Source organism: Lacerta agilis, chromosome Z (genome assembly GCF_009819535.1).
Source record: "Lacerta agilis isolate rLacAgi1 chromosome Z, rLacAgi1.pri, whole genome shotgun sequence".
Classification (NCBI taxonomy): Eukaryota; Metazoa; Chordata; class Lepidosauria; order Squamata; family Lacertidae; genus Lacerta; species Lacerta agilis.
The window spans coordinates 23,524,871-23,550,828 of NC_046331.1; the positions used below are offsets into that span (position 1 = coordinate 23,524,871).

A 25,958-nucleotide genomic window follows, 5' to 3' on the forward strand; every position below is an offset into this window, starting at 1 on the left:
GAGCAACCCATGAAGGTTGGCTGAAGGAATAATGCCTGTGGAACCGTCTTCCTCTCACTTACCTGATCACCTTTCTGAAACTCTACATCATTTGTTCTTTTCTGTTCGCCAAGCTGTCCTGGGGGTCCTGGGGGTCCTTGGAGTCCCTGCTCACCCTAATTCCCGCAGGAGACAACAAGGCACATTAACGTCATTAGGCCACTCTGATAGAAGCAGTACCAAGAATAAGCAGAATCAAAGCCAAAACTCCACTCCCATGTGCCACACATACCTTTTCTCCTTTTGGGCCTTGGAAGTTCAAGCCCATGTTGCCCTAAAAGGAATTTGAAATATTAGTAAGACAAACCCGAAGTACATGAGATTGAATGCAAACAACCAAACAAGGACAAACACTGTTAAAATATACTATACCTTAGGACCTGGGAGTCCTGGGGGACCGGGGGGACCCTGAAAATGAGAAACATGGCAGTCAATCTCCAGGAGTACTTCTGTAACCCCACAAGATAAATCCATGCTGGCCTTCTGAGAAACAGAGCATTGGCTCTGTTGTTGCTATTTATTGTTTCTTTCCTTTCTTTTATAGTGACAAATGAAGAAATAAATCAGGGGAAGGGAAGAAAAGAAAAACTCTACCCCAGGTTTATCACTTGGAATATACTTAATTGTAATGGAAGAGAAAAGGGTACTCCAGGAGAGAGGGCTGCATCCGATCACAGGCAACACTGATTTCACCCACTTATCTCTCCTCCCCAGTTTTCCCCACCACGAGGGAAAACAGGAAGAGATATTGCAGGCAAGTTATCCAAATCACCACACTGCACTTGCTTTCCAAACTTCAATTTGAAACCTACTTTAAGGTGTCATTTCCCATTCCTGTTTGGAGAATGAGCATGAACTATAGTTAGCTAATTCATATATCATAGTAAACTGTGGTTTGCACTAAACAAGGAACTCAAAGTCAAGCCACATATGGGAAGGGAGCAACATGATCACATATACACACCGCAAAGGAAAAACAGCTGTCTAGAGATCAAATCAGTGGCCTGGTTCAAGCAATCCTTCAAACCATAGTTTAGGATGGTTTGAATTGTGCCACTGATATTTGATCCCTAGACTAGAATGCTTTGCAAGTGATGTGTATATGTGAAAGGTTAGCCTGTTTCGGAAGAAGGCAAGTGGAATTCTAAATTCTGTATTTACTATACAGTGGTACCTCGGGTTAAGAACTTAATTCGTTCCAGGGGTCCATTCTTAACCTGAAACGGTTCTTAACCTGAGGCGTGCTTTTGCTAATGGGGCCTCTTGCTGCCGCTGCACCACTGGCGTGTGATTTCCGTTCTTATCCTGGAGCAACCACTTCATGGTTAGCAGAGTTTGTAATCCAAAGTGTCTGTAACCCAAGGTACCACTGTACTCATAAAACATAACAGTGTGAGAGCTATTTTTCTACAAATATGATCCCCAGACAACTCCAGGGATATGTGCATAAGGGAGCCATATGGGCCAGGCCAAAGGTATGGTTCTTTCACATGCAAAACTCCATACATCGGACCTTTGATATAAATCCCTGCTCTTCACCTTCCCCAGGAAATTGTTAACAGTTCACCCTAATGCAAACACGGACCTGTCGTGATGACCAGGACAAGAGAAAGGGGCACAGGCCATAGACCTGGGCAACCTGTTTGCCCCCAGAACTTCTGAAACCGCTACTTCGGCAGCTACAAGCACTTTTCTGTCACCATCTACTCATTCTGCAAGCCAGATGGAGGTCATCAAGGAAACATACCAGCAAACCTGGGGGTCCAGGAGGACCAATAGGGCCCTGTGCTCCAATGGGACCTGCGGAGCCCTGGAACAAGAGGAGAAAAGAGAGAGTCAAACTGTGGGCAAGAGCAAACCCACAGCAAACTCCAGGGCTGGTGCAAGACACCTGTTGCCTTTCAAGTCCAATTCCCATCAGTCCCAGCAAGCACAGCCAATGGTCAGGAGTTGAAGTCCCACCAACTTCTGGAGGGCTGCCTACCCTTGCTATGTACTTCTCCAGCTATCTCTCACTTGAGTCTCAGGAAATGGTGTTTACAATTCCTTCCTTTCCATTGTGACCAGTGATAATGGCTCCATCAGAGCTCTCCCCTTAGGAACCTCAGCTGCTTGCTCCTCGTTTGTCTGCGTTTCTATTGTGTAGCAGGGAGAGGGTGGCATAGAACACACTCCTCAGAGAGGGGAGCCTCTGGTTTATTTTTTATTAGGGCTGGGGGATATCTGGTTTTCAACAGCTGTGATATATCACCAGCTAAACATCGCAATATATTGATATATCACTGATATATGTCTGAAATAAGGATGTATGTAGAAGCACTGGCTGGCTCCACAGTTTCCCCCACATCGGGATTTTTGCATAGCACACACATCATGATTCACAATATATTGCAGGGTCAAAACTTATGAAACCCAATATCATGATATGGACTTCAGACTGGTTATGGACAAAGTATCGCCCGGTCCTGTTACATATTTTACTGCCTTATATCCCCCCCCCTTTTTCCCCTCCAAGGAGCTTTGGGTGGTGTAAACAGTTCTTCCCCTCCCAAATTTATCCTCAACACAACCTTGTAAGTTTGTTTAGGCTGAGGAACAGTGAATGTCTCAACGTCACCCAGTGAACTTCATGGCTGAGTGGGGATTTGAATCCAGGCCTCCCAGTGTCAGAGCCCGACACTCTAACCGCTGCACCACACTGCTGTTCACACTGGAGAGGAGAGGTTTAGAAAGGCTTTGACTTCTTCAGCTCATACAGAAACAAATCAGTGGAATGCACGAATTGCACTAGTGGTTTGGCCCCTACTCAATTCAAAGAACAGACCCACTAAAAATAAGCCGCCAATCTGGGAGATAAACAGAGCTTCTTGATGTGCTTGTACTGATGCTGGGCACAAAACTGTGGAACTGCGAGAGAATCAGATAGCAGGATGAAACAGTGAGGCAATTGTTAGGACAAACTGCAAACAAAGCTGTTTTTTTCTTTCAGAACCAACTTCCCTGGATCTCATCGTTTCCGAACAGAAACTGTGAACTCCATTTCTGAACATGAGCTCTCTTCTGCTCTTGAACTTGACAGTGTTTGCAGCAAAGCCCCAGAAGCTCAGTTTGGCAATAAACACACCTACAACACACACTTTGATCTAAAGAATAGCCTGATTATCTGGTTAAACAGCCCTATGGATGACTTTCTGTAGCTCCCAGCTGACACCTTGTGGCTCTTTCACACAACTGCAGCTTGAAAGCAGACTCCAAAATAGTACGTAATAGGAAAATGTAAATCTGGGGACCCATAAAATTTGCATTTACTTCAAACAGTCCTCAGTTAATTTTAACACACCATAAACATATCACAAAGTAAAATGGAACAGTATAAATTGCAATTAAGTGAACAATGTACAAAGTAGTACAGTATGTTTTTCTAGAACTTGGTTAGTCCAGTACATAGCATACTGTATTTTGCTATAAAGACATTGCTCAATTGTCTACCCTTTCTGATCATTGCCATGTTGGTTAATTTAACCATGTAAACTATGTCCCAACTCTTACAAGCCTATCTTCAATTGTAAAGATTCTTTCACAGCCACCGATCATCTGTGCAGATGTTAAAAGATGTTATTATCATTTTGTTATCGTTAGATAAAACATAACCAAACAATTCAATTAATGAGTTTAATGGTAGTTTGAAGCCTGTTATTATTTCAATTTGTTTATTATGTGTACCCAAAAAGTTTTTATTTGGGGACAGAAGCACACGCGTGCACACACACACACACACACACACACAAAACCCACACCTACATTTATTGCTCTGAATATTCAGCACTTATTACTAACATTGTCATAAGTGCAATTAAAGCTGTGGAGCTTACTTTTTTTTTGGTTTACAGTCAAGACATCATAAAGTGACATCTTCATCAACTTACTGGTAGTCCTGGTAGACCTGGAAATCCTGGATCACCCTTTTGTCCTGGCTGCAAAGATGTCAGTATCTCACCTGGCTCCCCCTAAAAGGAAGAGAGAGAGGGGGGGGGGAAAGAAATTTGGAGTAAGAAAGGAATACTCAAACATATTATAAGAGAGCCAGATCAGAAACATTTATGTCTCAAAGTGACAATTTCTTTCTTATAGGAACTTAACTGTGCAAAAGAAACCTTCCAACCACTTATTTTTACTTAGAAATTTCCCTGTGGGAACTCATTCATAATATTTCTCTGACCAATGATCTGAAGTATACAGTGGTTGTGTTCAAAAGATGTGGCTAAAGCATAGTTCAGTATGACAAAAACAAGCTTCAGGCTTGCAGCCTTTCCCCTTGCATCTCCTACTCTGCTGCTGTCACATGGAAGAGACAGTTTAGTTACATTTGAATCCCAAATTGTGGTCAATCTTAATTGTGGTTTGCTGAAACAAGCCACCTTCAAAAATCATAGATTAAAGTTGGCTTGTTTCAAACGAATCATAATTAAGATTAACCACAATTTGCCCAATTCAGATCATATAGAATCATAGAGTTGGAAGGGACTCCAAGAGTCATCTAGTCCAACCCCCTGTGATGCAGGAATCTCAGCTAAAGCATCCGTGGCAGATGGCCATCCAACCTCTGCTTAAAAACCTCCAATGAAGGAGAGTCCACAACCTCCTGAGGTAGATTGTTCCACTGCCCAAAAGCTCTTCCTGATATTTAGTCAGAATCTCCTTTCTTGTAACTTGAAGCTATTGGTTGGAGTCCTATCCTCCAGAGCAGGAGAAAACAAGGTTGCTTCATCTTCCAAGTGACAGCCCTTGAGATATCTGAATTTGGCTATCATGTCTTCTCTCATTCTCCTCTTTTCCAGGCTAAACATCCCCAGCTCCTTCAACCGTTCCTCATAAAGCTTGCTTTCCAGGCTCTTGATCATCTTGGTTGCCCTTCTTTGCACATGTTCCAGCTTGTCAACATCCTTAAGTTGTGGTGCTCAGAACTAGACACAGAATTCCAGGTGCGGTCTGACCAAGGCAGAATAGAATGGTACTATTACTTCCCTTGAGCTGGACACTATAATTCTGTTGATGCAGCCTAGAACAGCATTCACTTTTTTTGCTGCTGCATCACGTTGTGATTCACACTGTTGACTCATGTTAAACTTGTGGTCCACCAAGACCCCTAGATCCTTTTCACATGTACTGCTAGTAAGCCAGGTGTCCACCATCTGATATTTGCGCATCTGGTTCTATCTGCCTAAGTGCAGAACCTTACATCTGTCCCTATTGAAATTCATTTTCTTAGCTTTTGTAAAGTTGCAGTTTATCACAACCAGAAGCAAAAGCTTTCCAAATCCTCCTTGCAAGAGGCTAAGGCTTGCTGTGGTTCATTCTCATCACACTAAACAGCCTTCCCCAATCTTGTCCCTTCCATATGTATTGCACTATATCTCCCTCCATCACTGACCACCACCACATGTTGGTTACACATTCTTTTGTGCAAAGCTAAGTGCAGGTTCTGTGATAATTTTGCACTATGGAAATCCTTGTTGTGGCCCAACATCCATGTTATAAGTTCTTTTGAACAAAACTGTGGTCACCCCATAAATTCAGGAAAGAGTGATGCGGCATCATCTGAATTGTAGTCTTGTATCTTAAATTTTCTGGTACACTTCAGTCTGAGACGTACCTATTGGTGGCACTCACTGTAAATGAAATAACTTCCCCCCAATGCTGACATGCCAATCTCCCTTGCCCCATTTTTATCCCCCATTTTCAACCACAAGAATGAGTTCTTAAAAGTTGCTAGCTGCCAATAAAATGCATAATTAGACCAAATGTTATTGTTGAACGCTTGAGAATCAGCAGTGCATTCAAATGAGAACTTACCTTCATCCCTATTAGGCCAGGGGGACCCTGCAGCAAAAGGGGGGGGGGGAGTAGAAGAAAAGGAGAAGTATGAATCTTCTATTAGATAGCAAATGCAGTTTCTTCCTTGCTTCAAATTGCAGTTCACTCAAACATACAACAGATGGAGTCAAACACTTGAATACTGCCAAAGGTACTCTTTGGATTAGAAGAAAGCCATGATTCAAGGAGCCTTGAGAGTTTGCCTCTAATAAGTTACTTGTATCATTTACACAAGCTAAACGGAGCTTCTTTTTATCAACTCTTAGGGCTCAAAACTATGTGGGACAAGAGCACAATTCAAAGACAGGTCTCTCTGCCCTGAGGTGGATGCTGCAGTCTTTATATATAAAACACTTGAGAGGTCTCATAACAAAACAATACACTATCACCATCAGTGCAATCATCCAATAAAAACAGACTAAGTAGAATTAACACTAACTCGTGGTGCACAAGTTTTGTACAGCTGTCTTTAAAGAAATAGAAACAATCTGTAATATGACAATTGACAACTGAACAACCTTAGCCTTCCTAGGAATTATAGATGTGACGAATGAACAACTATGTTATAAAGAACGGTTAATGTTTCTTTTGGTGGCAGCTTGCCCAGAAACTGCTGAACATTGGCACACTGCTACAGGACTACCACAGGACTGTGCACAAGGTTGGTCTGTTGCCCTGGCTGAAAAGTTAACCTGCAAAGCAAAAGCAGCCAGAGATTAGGCAAACCCTCCATTGTTTTATCAAAGAATGGAAGAGTTGGAAGGGACCTTGATCATCATCTAGTCCAACCCCCTGCAATGCAGGAATATGCAGCTGTCCCATACAGGGATTGAACCTGCAGCCTTGGCGTTGTCAATGCCATGCTCTAACCAACTGATTTATTTCATTTGTGTGCCATGAAGATCAATGGAGAAGGCCACCTCAAACTCATAGAAACTTGTGGAGAAATCTACTGGAATAAGGACTCAAGTTATTGTTGTGTCTGTCTTTCACAGGTCTAAGGGTCATTCCATATCAAATGATCCAACTTTTTTACCTCATGCCATCCAATTTTCTTAATATTTTGTGAACTTGTTGAATGATCAAAACTAAGTTTAAATCTAAAATTTTAATTTTTCATCTCATCCTGTTTTTGAGTTATGAGGGTTTGAAACTTCAAAAAATAAAATGACAATTTTGGCCTTGCAGGACTACACAAAAATCTTTGAAGCTCAGCCCAGTATTGAGATACGCCAAAACTAAAAACACCAAACTCTTCAGAACTTCAGGGGCTTTAATATGATATGTCACACGATGGACTAACTTTTAAAAAAAATTAAAGTTACACAATTAGTCCTTCTGAGTTCAATGGGGCTTACTCCCTGGAAAGCGGACACAGGGTTGTAGCCTAAGGCTCACAATAAAGTATCCATAGAAACACAGCACAGAAGCAAAATACAGTGAGCTAAGTTTGGGTGACATCCTATGCTAAATCATGGTTTAGTGTGAACTTAAGTGCACAAAGGTTTGTGGAAAGGGACGAGATTACAATTTGTGCACCCCTCCTCTCGTCCTGCTGCTGTGCTGCTGAGAGCTAAGCCATGGTTTGCCTTAGCATGTCATCTAAATCCAGGTTCATGGTTTGCCTCCTCCAGACAAATAATGAGCTATAAACCCAAGAAAAAACCTTATTTATGAGTTCATTCTATAAGACAAGCCACAAGTCCTGGTTCAGACAACACCCTAAGCCAAATCATGGCTTAGCTCACAGCTGTGCAAGAAAAGCAGGACTGCAGGAGCAGCAAACTGGCCACGCTCTCCTCTCCAGGAGCCTGCATATTTGCAAAGTCATAGTTTGGCTTAGTGTTATGTGCAAACCAACTCAGTAAAACAGTCCTCTCAAAGCCTCAAAAAGCAGCTGAAAATCAACCACATATAGCAATTGCAGGAGGAAGTTTTTTGTACTTACAGGGAGGCCTTGTAAACCTGGGAAACCTGAACTGCCAGGGTAGCCACGTTCTCCCTGTAGAGGACAGAACAAAGACTTGAATACATCACCAAATACAGCAGGAAGCCCAAATGCATGCTGCTATAAAACGAAAGAGCAAAGGAGACAGGTGTGTTGCAACAGATCATGGGTTATAGCAGATCTTTTTAAACACGAGGAAGACCACCCTCTCCCCTATACTCAATATTCTCTTCTTGCCTCACTTTTATTTGATATATGTGAAAAAGACGGAAGCTCCAAGGGAGGAGGAAAACTACATAAGACCATGGTAGACTGATGCACTTTCCATGCAGCTGGGACACCAATACTGATGTGCACACACAAAAATGTGTGGGCCCTACAACAAAAATTTACAGTATATGGCTGGGTTTCCCTAGCCACTCTGGGTTGCTCCCAGCAGAATAGTAAAAACACGATAAAACATCAAACATTTAAAACTTCCCTAAACAGGGCTGCCTTCAGACGTCTTCTAAAAGTCAGATAGTTGTTTATTTCCTTGATATCTGATGGGAGGGCATTCCACAGGGCAGGCGCCACTACTGAAAAGGCCCTCTTGCCAGCTTCCCTGTAACCTCATTTCTAACAGTGAGGGAACTAGCAGAAGACCCTTGGAGGAGGACCTCAGTGTCCGGGCTGAGCAATGGGGGTGGAGACGCTCCTTCAGGTATACTGGGCCAAGGTCGTTTAGGGCTTTAAAGGTCAGCACCAGCACTTTGAATTGTGCACTGGGAGCCAATGAACATCCTTTAGGACCAGTGTTATATGGTCTCGGCAGCCACTCCCAGTCACCAGTCTAGCTGCCGCATTCTGGATTAGTTGTAGTTCCCAAGTCACCTTCAAAGGTAGCCCCATGTAGAGCGCCTTGCAGTAATTCAAGCAGGAAATAACAGAGCATGTACCACTCTGGCAAAACAGTGCGTAGGTAGGTCTCAGCCTGCGTACCAGATGGAGCTGGTAGACAGCTGCCCTGGATGCAGAATTGACCTGCGCCTCCAAGGACAGCAGTGAGTCCAAAATGACTCCCAGGTTGTGCACCTGGTCATTCAGGGGCACAGTTACCCCATTCAAGACCAGGGAGTGTGTGCAGAGACTGCCTTGTTTGAACTGACTGCTTGTAAGCCATTCAAGGAACCTATTTGGCTGGAAAGCAGGAGATGCTATAAATAAATAAAAATAAAATATCTGAATGGAAAACATATAGCTCAGGGGTAGCCAACATGATGTTCTCCAGATGTTATTAGACTCCAACTCCCATCAGCCAATGTTCAGGGATGATTGGAGTGCAGCAGAGCTATGCATTTCCATCAGAACCAGTCCCACCTTTGTTCCATTGCATCCTGGGATACCTGGAGGTCCTGGAGCCCCATCCTGACCTGGTAGCCCCTGCAAGGTGGAAGGGAAAGAAGCACAATCACATCCAGGCAACACTGTGTGTACGCTCCAGAACAAAACAGTGAATTCTGCCATTGTTATTTCAGTATTGCTGTAAGCAAAGCTTACTTACAGGAAGTCCTGGTGTTCCCGGAAAGCCTGGTAGACCTGGAGGTCCCTGAAGATGAGAAATAACCACACTCATGTTTAGATAAAAGGGATGAAGGAATTGTAATTTTCAAAAGGAGTTATCAGCCACAACTGGAAGTGTGCAAGGTACATTGTGCATTGCTAGTTTGGTGTGTCAAGGTGGGGAGCCACTCCCACCAGTCTGAGCCAGCATGGCCCACGGTGTGTGATGATGGTATCTGTAGTCCGGCAACATCCAGAGAGCACCAGGCTCCCCACCCATAGGGCTTCTTCAACAGGGAACAAGGAGACCCTCTGTATACCTGGTGCTCTGGGTAGCTTCGTGGGCTGCGAAAGGGCTGCAGCGGAGTAGAAGAGCATCTACTTTGCATACAAAAGGTCCACAGTTATCCCTGGCATCTCCAGGTAGGGCTGGGAGAAACGCCCTGCCTAAAACCCTGGAGAGCTACTGCTAATCAGTGTAGACCAGGGTTTCTCAAACTTGGGTCTCCAGCTGCTTTTGAACTACAATTTTCATCATCCCTGACCACTGGTTCTGCTAGCTAGGGAGGATGGGAGTTGTATATGTGCTGCCGAAGTGAGCACGGAGGATGGGAGTTGTGAACAAAAAAACAGCTGAGTACCCAAGTGTGGGAATCCTGGAGTAGACAATACTGAGTTAACTGAATGCAATGGTCTGACTTTTTTTTTTATAAGGCAGCATTCTATGTTCCAAAGGGATGAATTGCATTGACAGCATGAAGGCCCATTCATGAAGTGGCTCCACTAAATGAATTGTGCACAAGTCCCCATGTGGAGCTAGCAATGGTGTTGAAGAGAATTCTTGCTGCCTGGTGCAGCAGGTGTACCCATAAGAAACATGCCAGGGACACACATGTGTTTTATGGAAATGCAGGGTGGGGTAGGGAAATGCACCTGTAAAACAAAAAGTTTGCAAAGAACCCCCAAGGCACTGGTGAGCCTCTGCCAGTCACCTGCTCCTAGCAAAATTCAGAGACACACATTACAACAGGTGTGGGGAAGCTTTCGCCCTCCAGATGTTGCTGGACTCCAAATCCCATCAGCCCCATTCAGCACAGCTAATGATCAGGGATTGGGGAGGGGGAGTTTAGTCCAGCAACATCTAGAGTGCCAAAGGTTCCTCATCTCTACATTATTGCTTTGGCTGTTGTGTTTTGCTTAAAACATGGCACATATTGCCTCAAAAATACACCACTTACTTTCAGTGGTGTTTGGTACCCACTGGGGTTGGTGGGGCAGAAGGCAGGGAGACCAACGGTGGGTGGAGCCCAAGCCAATGACTCGCAAAGCAGCCAATGACAGGCAGAGCAAACTCATTTCTGTTTTGTTCACATCCTTCTCCCATCCTGCTGAGTTCTAAAAGGGTCAACACGGAGACTAAGGAAGAGGAAGCTGACAGCCACTTAGACTGGCAGGCAGTAAGAAGGCTCTTAGGTGGGGGTTCACTAAGGGTGGACTGTGGTCAGTGGGGCAGCACCCCATTTGCATCCACTGCTTATTTTGTTCACGTCCTGTTGCTGCTCTCCACCCCCCAGTAACTGCATTTCAGAAAATTAAAACATCACTTACTCTAATTCCTTTGGGTCCAGATGGCCCTGGAAATCCATCATCCCCCTGGAAAAAGAAAAATATGGGGCAGGGAAAAGAAGAGGAAGAGAAAAGTGAGCAATGAGTTAACATGAATTCAAAGACAGATATTGAAATCCACTTTTTCATTTAGCCTTAATTACAAAGACAACCCTCGTGCTTTTTGTATTATTTCAGACAGCTTGGCTGCATAACAGGAAATTTCAATTCCATGCCCCACCCCACCCCAAATCACACAGAAGTTTTTCCAGGTTCATTATGAAAATCCTAGAGCAGGCGTGGGGAACCTTTGGCCCTCCAGATGTTGCTGAACCACAGCCCCCCCCCCATTCCTGGCCATTGACCATGCTTGCTTGTACTTCAGCAACATGTGGAGAGCCAAAAGTTCCTCACCCCATTCCAGAGAATCGAAGGTGCTCTTAAGTCTCAGGTCAGCATACTTACTTACAAGAAAATCCTACTGAAACCAAAGTTACTTACCCCCATGTAAATGCTCAGAATCAACTTCCAATACAATAAAAGCATGTACACACAGAAATCCAGAAAGTTCCCTTTACATACAAGCAATTGGATTTATGCTTAATTAATTCCTGAATTGCTGTTTACATACAAGGTTCAACCAAGGCAATTTGCAGATGTATCACAAAACAGCTTCTTCTTTTTAAGGGAGGATAAAAAGTCAGGTTTACAAAAAGAAGAGATCTTTTCACCCAACTGGAAAACCTTCTTAAAACAAAAATGCCTTCAATTCTTCACAAAAAGTGCAGATAGTGGGGGCCTATAGTATCTCAGGGAGAAGCTGTTCCACAGGTCAGGAGCAGTAAGACGGAAGGCTCTGCTCCGAGTTACTGCAGCACAAGCGCCTGACATTTTGGGGATGTGGAAGAAAAGCTTTCCTGCAGAAACCAATTATCTACTGGGTATATGAGGGATAAGGTGGTCTCTCAAGTAAATTTAGGATGAGGCTTCTTAGTCACCACTGAGGTGATGTGGACATTTTTATTTTATGTGATCAAATCAGACTCGTCATGGCCCTGGAATCCTGGGGTACAGTGTCCTCATGCAGCAGTATCCCCCAAGAAGGAGATAGCTCTATGTCCCAGTGCTTTCTATGTGGATCTCTGTAGCCTGCATCTCATCCACTGAACCCCAAGGAGTCACTTTCACCACTAGACTTTCACAACTGAGTAAACAGCTCCTCAGATAACTCAGGAAACATATTTGCGGTTTCCCCACTGCTTGAAACCCCAGAAGAAAGTTTTGTAGCTTTAGATGATGCACTTGGGCGTGGGGTGCGGGCTTTAATCTTGACTGACTATCCCAGATCATTGAGCTACAGCAGTTGCTCCAGGCCAGTCATGAGACAACTTGCTTGTTCTGCCTCTGCTGCAGAATGCTCCTGAATTTACTGAAGGTAGAAAGCTTTCTCCCACTATCATGTCCCTTATTAATTCCATCTTCCTTGAATTAGGATAGGTGACTTTAAATGAACATATTTAAATAAATATACAAACCACAACATATATATAAGCCACATGTTGCCATCTAAATAGATCCCCTGTGAGACGATTAATTTCAGAGTCTAAATGGCTGGTCCAATAACTCAACTTCTTCTTAACTTACCTTTGTGTTTCTTGGCCAACACAGAAACAGTTCCACATGTACGAGGGATGTTAAAAGGAACACCTGCTCTGATGCAGTGAACACTATCAAAATGTCTGGACAACTGAAGCCTTATTAGATGTTTTATAGATCATGGCAATATGAGGCATTCATCATCATTCTGTTGAGCTACTCACTTTTTCGCCTCGTGACCCAGCTGGTCCTTCTGGTCCAGGAAATCCAGGTAAGCCTGGTTGTCCTTCTAAACCTGGGAAGCCTCTCTCACCCTGCAAAAATAAAATAAAAACGAACAGAATTAAGAATTCTCACCATACAGTACATAGAATCATTGTTTTCTCTTGGTATTTTCTGTAAAAAAAACCAAACCTCTTCCCTGCTATAAGAAATGCCATTTGTTTAACCATGCTGAATTCCTGTATGCTGAATCTGCATCAGGAATTCCGGCAAACATCAACATGGGATCCATTTGGTTCATTTGGCTCAGTTTTAGTTGCCTCACCTCCCCCCCCCAAAAAAAAGTATTATAGGAAAAGGCTCAGAAAAAGGAAATCAATATGATCAAAGGGATAGAGCAACTGCCCAATCAGCAAAGGTTACAGTATTTGTGGCTTTTCAGTTTACAAAAAAAAGGTGACTAATGGAGGTCATGATCGAGATATACAAAATTTAAACACTATGTGGAGAAAGCTTAGAGAAAAGATTTTCTCCTTTTCTCATAACACTAGAACTCATGCTGAAAGTTGGAAGATTCAGGACAGACAGAAGGAACTACTTTTTCACGCAGCACATAATTAAAACTGGAATTCGCTCCCACAAGATGTAGTGATGACTACCAACTTGGATGGCTTTTAAAGAGAATTATACGAACTCACCGAGTGTAAGACTATCAACGGCTACAACTTTTTCTTCCCCAAGTTGTTCTTGTTTTGTTTTTGTTTAAAAACAAACAAACAAATTTCTTTTCTACTGCTGCCATGTTGGCTTAGGTTGAGGCCCAACCCATGTGTGTGTTAGGTGAATGAGGGAACTTTGGATCTCATATATTCAAAGAACACCACCAACAGGAACTTCCTGTTTCAGCCCCTAACAGCAGTACGGCCTTTTGCGGGTGGGCCTCTAGCGTGGGCATGCTGCCCCACCAGCAGCTCTCTTCTCTGCCAGTGGAACCGTCCTTCTGCCCCATCCCAGTCTCTTCAGCCAGCCTTCAGCATGTGTTAAGGTTGCTCTGCCTGCCAAGCATCTGGTTTCACTTAGAAATCAACCAGAAGATGATGGGAAACCCTCAAGCAATGCTGCTGGAAGCTCAGGGCAAATGTAAGTCTTTTAGAGGACGCACTGCCAAGGTAACAACCTTCAGGGATCAGGGACTTTAACTCGCAGCAGACCCAGCGAGGAAGGTCAATGGTCATGGGTTATAGTTGTCGTCCACAACACTGGGAGGGCGCTACATTAACATAGCCTCCAACATTTCACGGATGAAAATAGGGATGTCCTATTTAATAATATTTTTACTATTTATACCCCACCTATCTGACTGGGTTGCCCCAGCCACTCTAGGTAGCTTCCAAAATATTAAAAACATAATAAAATATTAAACATTAAAAAACTTCCTTATAGAGAGCTGCCTTCAGATGGCTCAGGGTTGGATAACTCCATACCCTCCAATATTTCTCTAATGAAAATAGGGATGTCCTAAGGAAAAGCGGGACATTCCAGGATCAAATCAGAAACCAGGATGGCTTCTGTAAATCTGGGACTGTCCCTGGAAAATACTACCGGTAACTATCTGCAGTAACTATCCCTGCTTTAGAGAGCCTGATAAAGACGCATGGGGAATGTGCTCCAAGATCTTCTATGTTTTTTGTTCTTATTGATCCACTTCTGAAAGCTGGGTCAGCCTTGGCACACTGAACTAATTCTTTACATCATAGCCAAAAGGTCAACCAAATCTTGCATCCAATATATGAATTTCCCCTATAGTGAGCTGCTAATTAGTACAGGAAATAGGTGATACCTGGAAGGGATTATCTTGCACAGCTCCCTGACCCTATTTCTACTTTAATCCATTGCCAGGTTTGATCTTAACATGGCCCAAATACATTGAATCCAGGAAAGTCTTCAAGCATTCCATTCACTTTTGTATGGATTGTTTGTTTGTCCTAAGCACTAAATATGTAGCTTTGGCATGCATTCTACTATCACACCCTGTACCTGGCACGCAGGTAGTGAGGTGGTGGCAAGGTGAACAGGGGTAAAAGGCAAAGACAGGCCCAGCCACTAGGAAACAGTTAGCAGAGTCCTAAGTGCTCAGGAGAGTAAGCCAGCCTGATTTGGGAGGAAATAGCATGCAGCCTGTTTGAAATAATCACTACTAAGATGATTCCTAATTGGTTGCACTGTAGTTCCCTTCTTTTCCTTAAACATACAGTACAATCACATCTTACTCAGTTCCAGAGGCAGTACATCTCTAAATAGCGCTTGCTCCAGGGCAAACATTGCTAAGGCCCCCGTGGTATTAAGAGACAGAACTAGTTACATCATTCCTTTCAGTTGTTAACTGCAGTGGTTGTACTGTGGTTGTTTTTTTTTTTTTTAACAAAGGCTGGTTATAGGATGGAGATGAGGAAGCAGTGACCCTTCAGATGTTTTTGGACGACAACTCCCATCATCCCTGACTATTGGCTATTCTGGCTGGGGCTGATGTGAGATGGTTCCCTAACACTGCTACGGGAAAATAAATATTTTGTGGAAGCACTTTTTAAACTTCCTGGTGAGAGGAAAGAATTTTGAAATGTGAGATTGCTACCTCTGATTTCCACCTAGTATTTCACGCTCTTTAAATTCCTGTTCCCCTTTGGTGGACGCAGCAAGGGCAACCCTGCCTTTTGAGACCAACATACAGTGTAATATTTTCCCTCGTAGAAGGCAAGTGCAGATCAGCCCTGATATGCATGGAATCTGCCTTGAGAAATGTGTATGTTGGGAAACAGTGGTAAGGGTTGAATCATGGGAAAGACCTTTAGTGTTCACATAGTGCAGGTGGGACTGTTCAGCAGCACACGGAACTACAGCCTCTTGTCAGGCAGATGTTTTCCAGCATCGGAGCCCATGCAATTTGCGCAGGGATTAGGGAAGCAAAAGGTGTACATGTGGCATTATTTGTTTTAGATACTCAACAAAGAGTGTGTGCTTCTGAATTGTTCTCGTGGATTAGCTATGTTAAGCACCTGGAACAAGAGAGATGGATGACAGTTCATGCCCTGAAGAAGAACCTGCCAAGAACTTGTCCTACAGGAGGAAACTGATTAGCACAAATGGAAACAATCAGAGTGGGATACCTTGTCCTGCATCATTGTGGCTGTCACCCATTGATATAGGCCACAATCACACCATGCATCTAAAGCATTGTTATACCACTTTAAACAGTCACAATTCCCCCCCAAAGACTTCTGGGAGCTGCAGTTTGTGAAGAGCGCTAAGGGTTGTTAGGAGACCCTCTATTTCCCTCACAGAGCTACAGTTCTCAGAATGGTATAACCATCAATCTCTCTTCCCAGGGAACTCTTGCCCCTCTGTTGAATAGCTGGCCTGCTGTTCCTTATGCTGCGGTTGGCATGGCTGCCTATCATGGCCATGAGAAATGCAGGGCTTGATTACATTTTTCATTTTTATCTATACAGAAGGATATGTTGATTTTGGCTGGAAGGAAGGAAGGAAGGAAGGAAGGAAGGAAGGAAGGAAGGAAGGTTGGTTTTAAAAAAATGAAAGCCAAGGACAGCATGGCATAGCAACATCTGATGTGCCAAAGCTTCCCCATGACTACTTCATAAACAGTTCTATCAATTTTCATCAAACCATGTCAATGTGGAATCCTGATGAAAACCAACTTGGATGGCCTTAAGAAAGGGAGGTGGAACACTAGACCCATTCATAAGGCTACCTGTTCCTACTAGCTGTGTTGGGAATGCTAGAGGCAGGGAGGCCCCTGAATTGCTGGGACTCCCAAATGTGGTGGTCTGCTATTGCACTCAGGTCCTGCTTGCAGGCTCCCCATTAGGACATCTGGCTCGACGCTGTGAGAACAGGACAAGATGGCCTGATTCAGCCACTGGCCTGATCCAGCTACAGTACTCCTCTCTGAAGCTGCAGTTGGGTGCATCTGCTACCAGCATCCATGCCTAGCTTGACCCTTTGCCTCCTGCAAAAAGCCCCTCCTTGTTTGTTCAAACCACGCAGCATTTATCTTTCTTTTTCATTCTTTCTTTTATAAAAAAAGCCCTCTATCATTATAACAGAAGTTCATAATGGTACTTTTTAAGTATGTGTATACACACACACACACAGAGAGAGAGAGAGAGAGAGAGAGAGAGAGAGAGAGAGAGAGAGAAGTTTTAGCAGCACAACCTCATTTAACCTTGTATTATTGCCAAGAAGACTAAGCCTTAGGCTTAGCACACACATATGCTATGAACCTTTGGCAAGCACATTTGCCAAAATATGATCTCATTCAACTGAGCCACCTGGATAGATAGGCGTGGCCCCTGGGGTAGCTTCTGTGAGGCACCCCTGAACAACTCACTGGGGGAAATGTTTACTGCACCAACGCGGCTTGGCATTGAGAGCATAACTCAGTGGCAAGTTTGAGAACCAAAATAAACTAAATTGTGCTTTTAAAATCCATTGGAAATTTACATTCACAAGCACAACCACTTATTTTATCCAGGGAGGGTTACAACAATTGAAACACAATATTGAAAAACAGCTTAAAGCAAGAAATAGGGTGCCTTTGAGGGTGTTAAAATGATGTTTATATGAAACAGAATTAAGTGAAGCAGAAACAAAAACCAGCTTAAATCAGATCCAGGAGAGCAGTGGGGAACTGTGACTCTCCATATGCTAAAAAACATCAATGCACACCACACTCTGCTAGCCACATCTGGAAAGCTACAGGTTCCCCCATCCCTCAAACAGAAGAATCAATCCAATAGAGGACTGCCCTCTGCAGAGTGTAACACATGGCCACATAGCGACAACACAGGACAGGGCTTTATTTATGGTGGCACCAAACAGTAGAACTCTCCAAACGTATAGCAGTCCCTCCATAGAGATGTTTCATTGCTGTGCAGCTTGTCAAATTCTTTTAGTGCAGTGGAGCAAAAACTCTTCAGGATGCAGATAGGCTTCCTCCTGCACACACACACACACACACACACACACACACACACACACACAAACCCAGCTCACCTTTGCCCCTTTTGTTCCGCTACAGTCGCATTTGGATCCTGACGAACATCCATGGCATGCCTGGAAAAGAGAAATAAAAAGATAACATTAAAAGTTTGCAAAGAACTTTCCCACCCCACCAAATATGTGCTAATGAGGGGAAATTTCAATTGCTTGTTTTATGAACACAGTTTAAGATTAGCACACTTCATCAATCAGAAAAAAAATTAGGAGTGCAACATGTGAATTTTAATCAGTTAAATGGACTGACCTCACATATATTAAGAATAATCTCAACCCTGAAAGGGGGAGAAATGCAGATCACCTCACTTCTCCCTTTAAAACCCCTCAAAAAAGGAAAAAACAAACAAAAAACAAGAAGAAACAACAACACCCAACCCTGGTTTTTCCCTCAAGAAAACACTTTGATTCATGCCCAGGCCATTCCACACCCTAAGGGTGCTTCTAAATGACCCATTTATTGACCTTTCACTTTGCAGGGATGCTAGAAGTCTTTAGCAAGTGCTTTCCCAGACTCCTCACTGCATTTTACCAGTCACTTTCCTTATCTCAAGAAGTCAGATCTCCTGGGGGAAGCAGGTTTGTTGCACAAGAACTCCAAATCAGCTTTCATTGTGCAACCCGGATGTGCTGGGATGTGACTGAACCCTACCTGAAAACAGCAACAGAATCCCCCTTGTCCCCGATCTTCTATTGCCTCAACCTGGGTCCCCTCATATCTGCACAGAAATCTGTTTCCTAAATAATTTCCCTCCCTTCATAATAATCACCCCTCCTTAAATAGACACTGGCTTCCTGTCTATTCCCAAATCTAGTACTGAGCCCTCCATCGCCTTGACCTCCAACTCTTCTCCCCGCAGCCCTGTCATTCGTCTTCACTCTTCTACCCTCCCCTTTCCAAAGCTCTCCTGATACCTCAAGCAGCTACAGCAATTCTCCCTTGTTCCCCATATACTTGGAACTGCCTCCCAGGACACCTGTGTGCTGGCATTTCCTCACATCCAACCCACCTCTATGCCCACTTTTCCTTTGAGGCCTTTGGAATAACCCTCTCATTCTCACATCTTACTGAGAAGCCTAAGCATCTGTAACTGAATCCACTGCATATTGCTTCCATGCTTACACTCCCCCCCCCAACATTTTCTCTGCATAAATCTTTTTTTTATTATTGTAAGCTGCTCGGGGCAGAGGCCTATCCTTGTGCACTCTGAAAAGCACCGTGCGAACTGAAGATGAGACACCGTGTGTGTAAACATACATGATTATATAAACACACACATACACTGCTATCACACAGGCTTCTGAAGTCATCATGGCTTGTTCTAATCAGTGATCGTTCCATATATATGAACTGTTCATATATATGTGAACTGTTATGTGAGGCCCACCTAAAAAGTTGTGTGTAACAACTTCTTTTGTTTCATTTGAGAACATGTCACAGCAGACCTTGTAAGAGGCATTCTTTATTCTCTTTCACACGCACAATGGGAAATGCCTCTTCTAAAACAACACAAGTGTGTGTTGTAAAAAAATCTGTTGCCTGATTAGACAGGCCTTTTAAAACCAACTAATCCAACCTAAGGGGACGTAGGTGGTGCTGTGGGTTAAACCACAGAGCCTAGGGCTTGCCAAACAGAAGGTCGGCGGTTCAAATCTCCGCAAAGGGGTGAGCTCCCTTTGTTCGGTCCCAGGTCCTGCCCACCTAGCAGTTCGAAAGCACATCAAAGTGCAAGTAGATAAATAGGTACCACTCCAGCGGGAAGGTAAACGGAGTTTCCGTGTGCTGCTCTGGTTCGCCAGAAGCGGCTTAGTCATTCTGGCTACGTGACCTGGAAACTACGCTGGCTCCCTCAAGCCAATAAAGCGAGATGAGCGCCGCAAGCCCAGAGTCGTCCACGACTGGACCAAATGGTCAGGGGTCCCTTTACCTTTACCTAAGCCAACCTAACATTTGTCCCCATACATTTCACATTTTCCTGATTACAGGGAAGAAGCAATTTCTTGCAGGTTCTTTCCTTCATTGTTGCACCACTCATGCAGATAGTTCTTTATACTTATTAAACTGACTGCTTAATTTCTGCACAGACTCAAGAGCCATAACTTTTTCACCTAACAAAGAATTGTTGCAATAAGAATTCCAGCCAATAGGTGGCACACTTTGCTCGCAGTCGGAAGATGCAGTTAAGCCAAATCTGTCCAGTTCTGAGGGAAAGAATAACTTCCTCCTCTTCTCCGATGCTTTTGGCACCCAGAGCTAAAGGTAAAGTTAATATTCTATTGAAAAATCAAGAGGTGGGAGGCAAGAACAAATGATGGTATGTCACGGCAGCTAGAATTTTGAGCATTTAACTTCAGTGACCTAGGTTCCAGGCAAGTTCATTTTCATATGTGTGTGTGTTTAATTTGTACACTGTTTTTCTACAATGTTGTATATTTTGTTGTTTCTATGGAGTACAGCAGCAGCAACAAAACTCTACAATTTAAAAAGAAACAAAGTTACAATGAAAATACAATTTAAAACTAATAATGACATTCAGTAATCCATTTCAGCTCCTGCAGCCAATCGGAAGTCGCAGAAGCCCCATTGGACGTTCCAGAAAATAGTTCACAAACCGGAACAGTCACTTCCGGGTTTGCGGCATTCGGGAGCTAAAATGTTTGAAAACTAAGCTGTTCGAAAACCAAGGTACGACTGTATTACAATATAATTATTTCTTCAGAATGCCAGAAAAAAATGTAACCACTTCCAATAAAATAAAACATTAGGCAAAGTCGTAAGAGACCTGCAGAAAAAAACAGCAAAAAAATAATAATACTAAAGACCATACATAAAAGATCAATTTGGCAGCTACATTGTGCAATTGTACAGAAAATACAAATATAATTAACAATATTGCTAGTTATTTAATTATTGCACTCTGCCTCGGTTGTTCACGTCTGATTGTAGATACTGCTGCCACCCAAATCAAGAAGACTTCTTTGAGTATTTGTATGTTTTTCCATAAATGAGTAAATCTGCATATGTTTCCAGGAGCAGAAATAAACAAGAAAAAGGATTATTTATTCTTTGGGGTGGGTGTGCGCCTGTTATGCAACACAGCAGGTTCTTTAGAAGAGTGAGTTCATCCTATGTGAGAAAGAAGGTTTCAAGTCTGGAAACCTGCAGATTGCAGGTACTAAACATTATCATCATCATCATCAGAGACACCTCTTTAGTAGATCAGAAAGGTATTGCTCAGCAAATTGATGCCATAGTAACTCAGTACAGCAATGAGCGAAACAGAATGCCCATTTACAAAGAAACTTGTCATACTCCAGAAAGAGTAAAAAACCAAACCTTTTAAACTATTAACCAAATCATTTTGTTAGATCTCTCTCTCTCTGAAGTTTATCCCCCTTCATAACAGCGCCCACCACCTAAAGACTCAGTGAAGGGTAAATAAGCCTGCACAAAGCTGCTCAAAGTCACAATTAAGATTACTATTATTTTAACCACAAATTCACAGCAGACAATACCTAAGAACCAACTGCTGAGTCACAAAACAGAGATCAGCATTTGAAGCTGCCAAAAAATTTCACCAGACAGGCAGGAGGTTCAAAGGAATACGTGGAGCAGGAGACAGAGAAAGAGCAGAACTGTAGAGTTGGAAGAGATCTCAAGGATCTTCTAAGTCCAACCCCCTGCAATGCTAATGAATCTCTGACAAATGGCCATCCAACCTATTTTTTTTTTTTAAAAAAAAAACAATAAAGGAGACACCACACTCTGTTGAGTTAGTCCATTCCAGCGTCTAACAGTTCTTACTGACAGAAAGTTCTTCCTGATGCTTAGTCAGAATCTCATTTCCTTGTAACTTGTATCTGCTGGTTCGGATCCTACCCTCTGGAGAAGAAGAAGAAGAGTTTGGATTTGATATCCCGCTTTATCACTACCCAAAGGAGTCTCAAAGCGGCTTACAATCTCCTTTCCCTTCCTCCCCCACAACAAACACTCTGTGAGGTGAGTGGGGCTGAGAGACTTCAGAGAAGTGTGACTAGCCCAAGGTCACCCAGCATCTGCATGTGGAGGAGCGGAGACGCGAACCCGGTTCCCCAGATAACGAGTCTACCGCTCTTAACCACACTGGCTCTCTAAAGGGTACTAAAGGTACTAGTACTGGTTCCTCCAAACTGGAGGAACACAAAACAAACTTGCTCCATCTTCCATGTGACAGCCCTTCAGATATTTGAAGATGGATGTCATAGTACCTCTCAGTCTTCTCTTCTCCAGGCTAAACATATCCAACTCCATCAACTATTCCTCATAAGGCTTGATTTCCAGGCATTTTCTCATCGTGGACACCTGCCAGTGCACACATTCCAGCTTGTCAATATCCTTCTTAAACTGTGATGCCCAGAACTGGACACAATAATCTACAGGTAGGTGGAGTCTGACCAAAGCAGAATAGAGCAGTACTATTAGTTCCCTTGAACTGGATGCTATACTTCTGTTGGTGTAGCCTAGAATAGCATTAGCTTTCTTTGGTGTTGCATCACACTGTTGACTCATGTGGTCTATGAATATCCTTTTCACATGCACTATAGTCAAACGAGGTATCCCCCATTCTATATTTGTGCATCTGATTATTCCTGCCTAAGTGTAGAACCTGAACATTTGTCCCTAATGAAATACATTTAGTTAGTTTTGGGCCAGTTCTCCAGTCTGTGAAGGTCACATTGAATCCTCATTTTATTTTCTGATGTATTAGCTACCCCTTCCAGTCATCTGCAGATTTAATAAGCATCCCCTCTATTCCTTCATTCAAATCATTTATAAAGATACTGAGCAACAGCAAGCCCAGAACAGAACCCTGTGGCACCCCACTTGTCACTTTTTCCAGGATGGCAAGAAACCATTGTTGAGCACACTTTGGGTTCAGCTACAAATCCACCTAGTCCACATTTTACCAGCTTCTCTATGAGAATATCAAGGGGGGGGGATTTTGTCAAAAGCCTTACTGAAATGAAGATACGCTACATCCACCACATTCCCTTGATCCACCAATCATGTAACTCTATCAAAAAGAAGAAAAATGAAAGAAATGAGATTTGTCTGGCATGACTTGTTTTTTTAGAAATCTATGCTGGATCTCAGTAATCGCAGCATCCTTTTCTAAGTGCTCACAGGCTGTTTAAAACAACTCAGGCTGACTAGTTAGTAATTGGCTGGGTCCTCTCCCTCTTCCCTTTTTGAATATAGTGACATTTGCCCACCTGCAGTCCACAGGGACCTCACCTGTTCTTCAACAATTTCCAAAAAAATATAGACAGAAGCTCTGAGATTACATCTGCAAGTTCCTTTAGTACCCTTGGATGCAGTTCATCAGGCTCTGGACACTTGAATTAATTTGAAGTAGTTAGGAGTTCATAGCCATCCTCAGCGGGTATGCAAAAGAAGTTTCGCAAACATGAATGGATTAACCTCTAAATGTATGAGACAGGATGTAAAATGTTTCCCCATTTTGGGAGGAGGACAGTAAAATATTGCAGTTCCTTTGCTTTCCTCCAGGTCCGCCATTAGATTCCCTGAGTTGCAGAACATTAAACTACAGAACAAAAAAACTAAGAACATAAGAATAGGCTGCTGGTTTAGGCCAATGGCCCATATCTCCCAGCATCCTGTTCTCACAGTGGCCAACTAGATGCCCCAAGTGAGAAACCCAAAAGCACCCAAGCACAAGAACACTCCTCTTCTGTAGTATTCAGAAGCACTGCTGCCTCTGACTGTGAAGGCAGAGTGCCGCCATCATGGCTAGTAGCCATTGATACCTTTCTCCTCCATAAATTTGGCTAATCTGCCTTTAAAGCCACCTATCTTGGTAGCCATCCCTGCCTCCTGTGGAAGCGAGTTCTGTAGTCAAAATATGCACACCCCGAAGAAGTACTTTATTTGATCTGAGAGTAGCTCATTTGGTAGAGCATGAGACTCTTAATCTGGGGGTCATAGGTTCGAGCCCCACGTTGGGCAAAATATCCCTGCATTGCAGTGAGTTGGATTAGATGATGCTTGTCGCCCATTCCAACTCTACAATTCTGTGATTCTGAATCTTTTCTTCCTCCCAAAATTAAGCCCCATCTTCAGGTAGCTGAAAAACCATCCTCTTCCATGTTCAGAACTCATCAGGTAAGATGGCTAATTCCCCCCCCCCCAAGGCACATGAAATTTTAGATGGCCCTGATTAATAAAGATAACCCTGACCTTTCAGGGGATTTCGAGAACTTATTCATTTCCCTGATAGCTTCCTACGCTTTTTAAAAAACAAAAGAAGCTGTTATTACAACAGCATCTGCAGCTAGAATAACATGTTAATGCCATTTACCCACATGAGGTGGCACAGTTAAGCTTGCAAACCTTGAGAGGATTACAAAAAAGGGGAGGGGGAGCACTAAACCTGCGAAAAAGAACATTTTGTACGAAATTAATTATCAGACAAAGCAGGCAAGCAAAACCATCTTGTTACATCTCCACTCTCTCTCTCCATGTCTGAACAATCTTCCTCTTTCACCAAACCCAAGCTAAAAAGGTGTGACCTATTGCCTACCTGGCTAGCACTGGAAATGCCCTGGCTCACAGCCTAAGCAAACCATTGTGTCCCTAAGCAAAAAGAAGCAGCTTTACCTGCACAAACCTGAGAAAGACATGGGGGGGGGGGAGATGTTTGCTGTTGCTTTCTCCAGCAAAAAAAGGGTTTTTTCCCAGCTTTTACCTATCTGCAGAAAGGCAACCAGCATTTTGGGGATTTAGCCTCCCTCCCTTTAGATTCACTTTTCCAGGTTAAACCTAAGAAAAACTTGGCTGCTGACTCAGGCCTATCTTGTCCTGTTCTTACACAGTGACCAAACAGATGCCTCTGCAAAGCCCACAGCTTGCTCTTTAACCATTCCTCATCTTGATCACCTTCTTTTAAGACATGCTCTTAAAATGCACCACCTGTAACCTGCCAAAAATCAGGACCCAGCTAACCCAGATTTATATGGTGTAGGTCTTAGGTGAGGCATCAAGGGCCTCAAACCACGGCAGTAGCACCCAAACCAGTGTGTCACGGGCCAGCTCTCAGGTAGAGAGAACATCCAGCTTGACCTCTACTTCACCGCAGCCACCCCTTGTTCTAGGCCTGGGTCCTCAGTCTGAGCAACTCTCTTGTGACTGAAAGTCCTAAAAAGACTTCTCGTGCCACACACCTCTTCCTGTCAGTTTGCTCCAGAACCTGATCACCAATCCAAGTTAAACCAGGTTGTCTGAGCTGCAGTTCAGAGTACTGCACATGTTTTACATGTATAAATTGTGGGTGCCCATGGGGTGGTGCAGGGCAAGACACAAGGTAGCAGTTGTCACCTCCTACTGAACCATAATCTCCGGATTCCTAGCTTTCCTTTTTGTTTTAAAGTATGTAATATTTGCAAAGTCTGAGATTTAAAGCAAAAGACACAGGCAATATTCTCTTTTTTGCATGTGTGAGAAACTAAAATACTCCCCCATTCAGTGCTTAATTCCTTCACCCCACCCCACTGCAGAATAACTCCTTTGGTGCCTGCGTTGCCGGTTCAGTCTGCAGCAACATCAGAAAGGGCTGGGAAGTCCGTAGAACTGCTGCCAGTCAGTGTGGACAATACTGAGCTAGATGGACCAGTGGTGTATAAAGGCAGCCTCCCATGTTCCTGTGATTGTTTCCCATCTGCTCTGGACCCCAGTCACTGGCCTGTCTGGAACATACCATTTGCTACCCAAGACCCATCTTTGCCTACAAAGCAGAGTCTATCAGCTTAAGTCTTATGCGTGTATCCCAAAAAATATTTTTCCATTTTGTGCTGTTTAGCTTAAAGACCACAGCAAATTCTCAGAATTATTGCTAAGTGCCCAAATTAGTTGTGCGGCAATGTGCATTTATGGAAGCAGGCTTATACCATAATCAGGCCACTGATCTTAGTCCACAATTGCCAGCAGGCCTCCAATATCTTACCGAGGGGGTGCTTCCATGTCATGCTAGCTGAGATCTTCTAACTGGAAATGCTGGGAACTGAA

The 25,958-nt window shown here is 43.4% G+C and overlaps 1 protein-coding gene across 5 annotated transcripts in view; it reads right to left on the minus strand.

Moving 5' to 3' along the window:
* COL4A5 (collagen type IV alpha 5 chain) overlaps positions 1–25,958 on the minus strand; it is a 121,884-nt gene that overhangs the window by 60,791 nt on the left and 35,135 nt on the right. For all 5 annotated transcript variants that reach the window (XM_033137707.1, XM_033137704.1, XM_033137709.1 and 2 more), the window contains exons 2-13: positions 17,897–17,956; positions 12,829–12,918; positions 11,012–11,056; positions 9,405–9,449; positions 9,221–9,283; positions 7,862–7,915; positions 5,893–5,919; positions 3,966–4,046; positions 1,787–1,849; positions 412–447; positions 272–313; positions 63–155 (exon numbers count right to left, since the gene is read on the minus strand). In XM_033137707.1, coding sequence (XP_032993598.1) covers positions 63–155; positions 272–313; positions 412–447; positions 1,787–1,849; positions 3,966–4,046; positions 5,893–5,919; positions 7,862–7,915; positions 9,221–9,283; positions 9,405–9,449; positions 11,012–11,056; positions 12,829–12,918; positions 17,897–17,956 — 699 coding nt within the window. The remainder of the gene's footprint in view (positions 1–62; positions 156–271; positions 314–411; positions 448–1,786; positions 1,850–3,965; positions 4,047–5,892; positions 5,920–7,861; positions 7,916–9,220; positions 9,284–9,404; positions 9,450–11,011; positions 11,057–12,828; positions 12,919–17,896; positions 17,957–25,958) is intronic.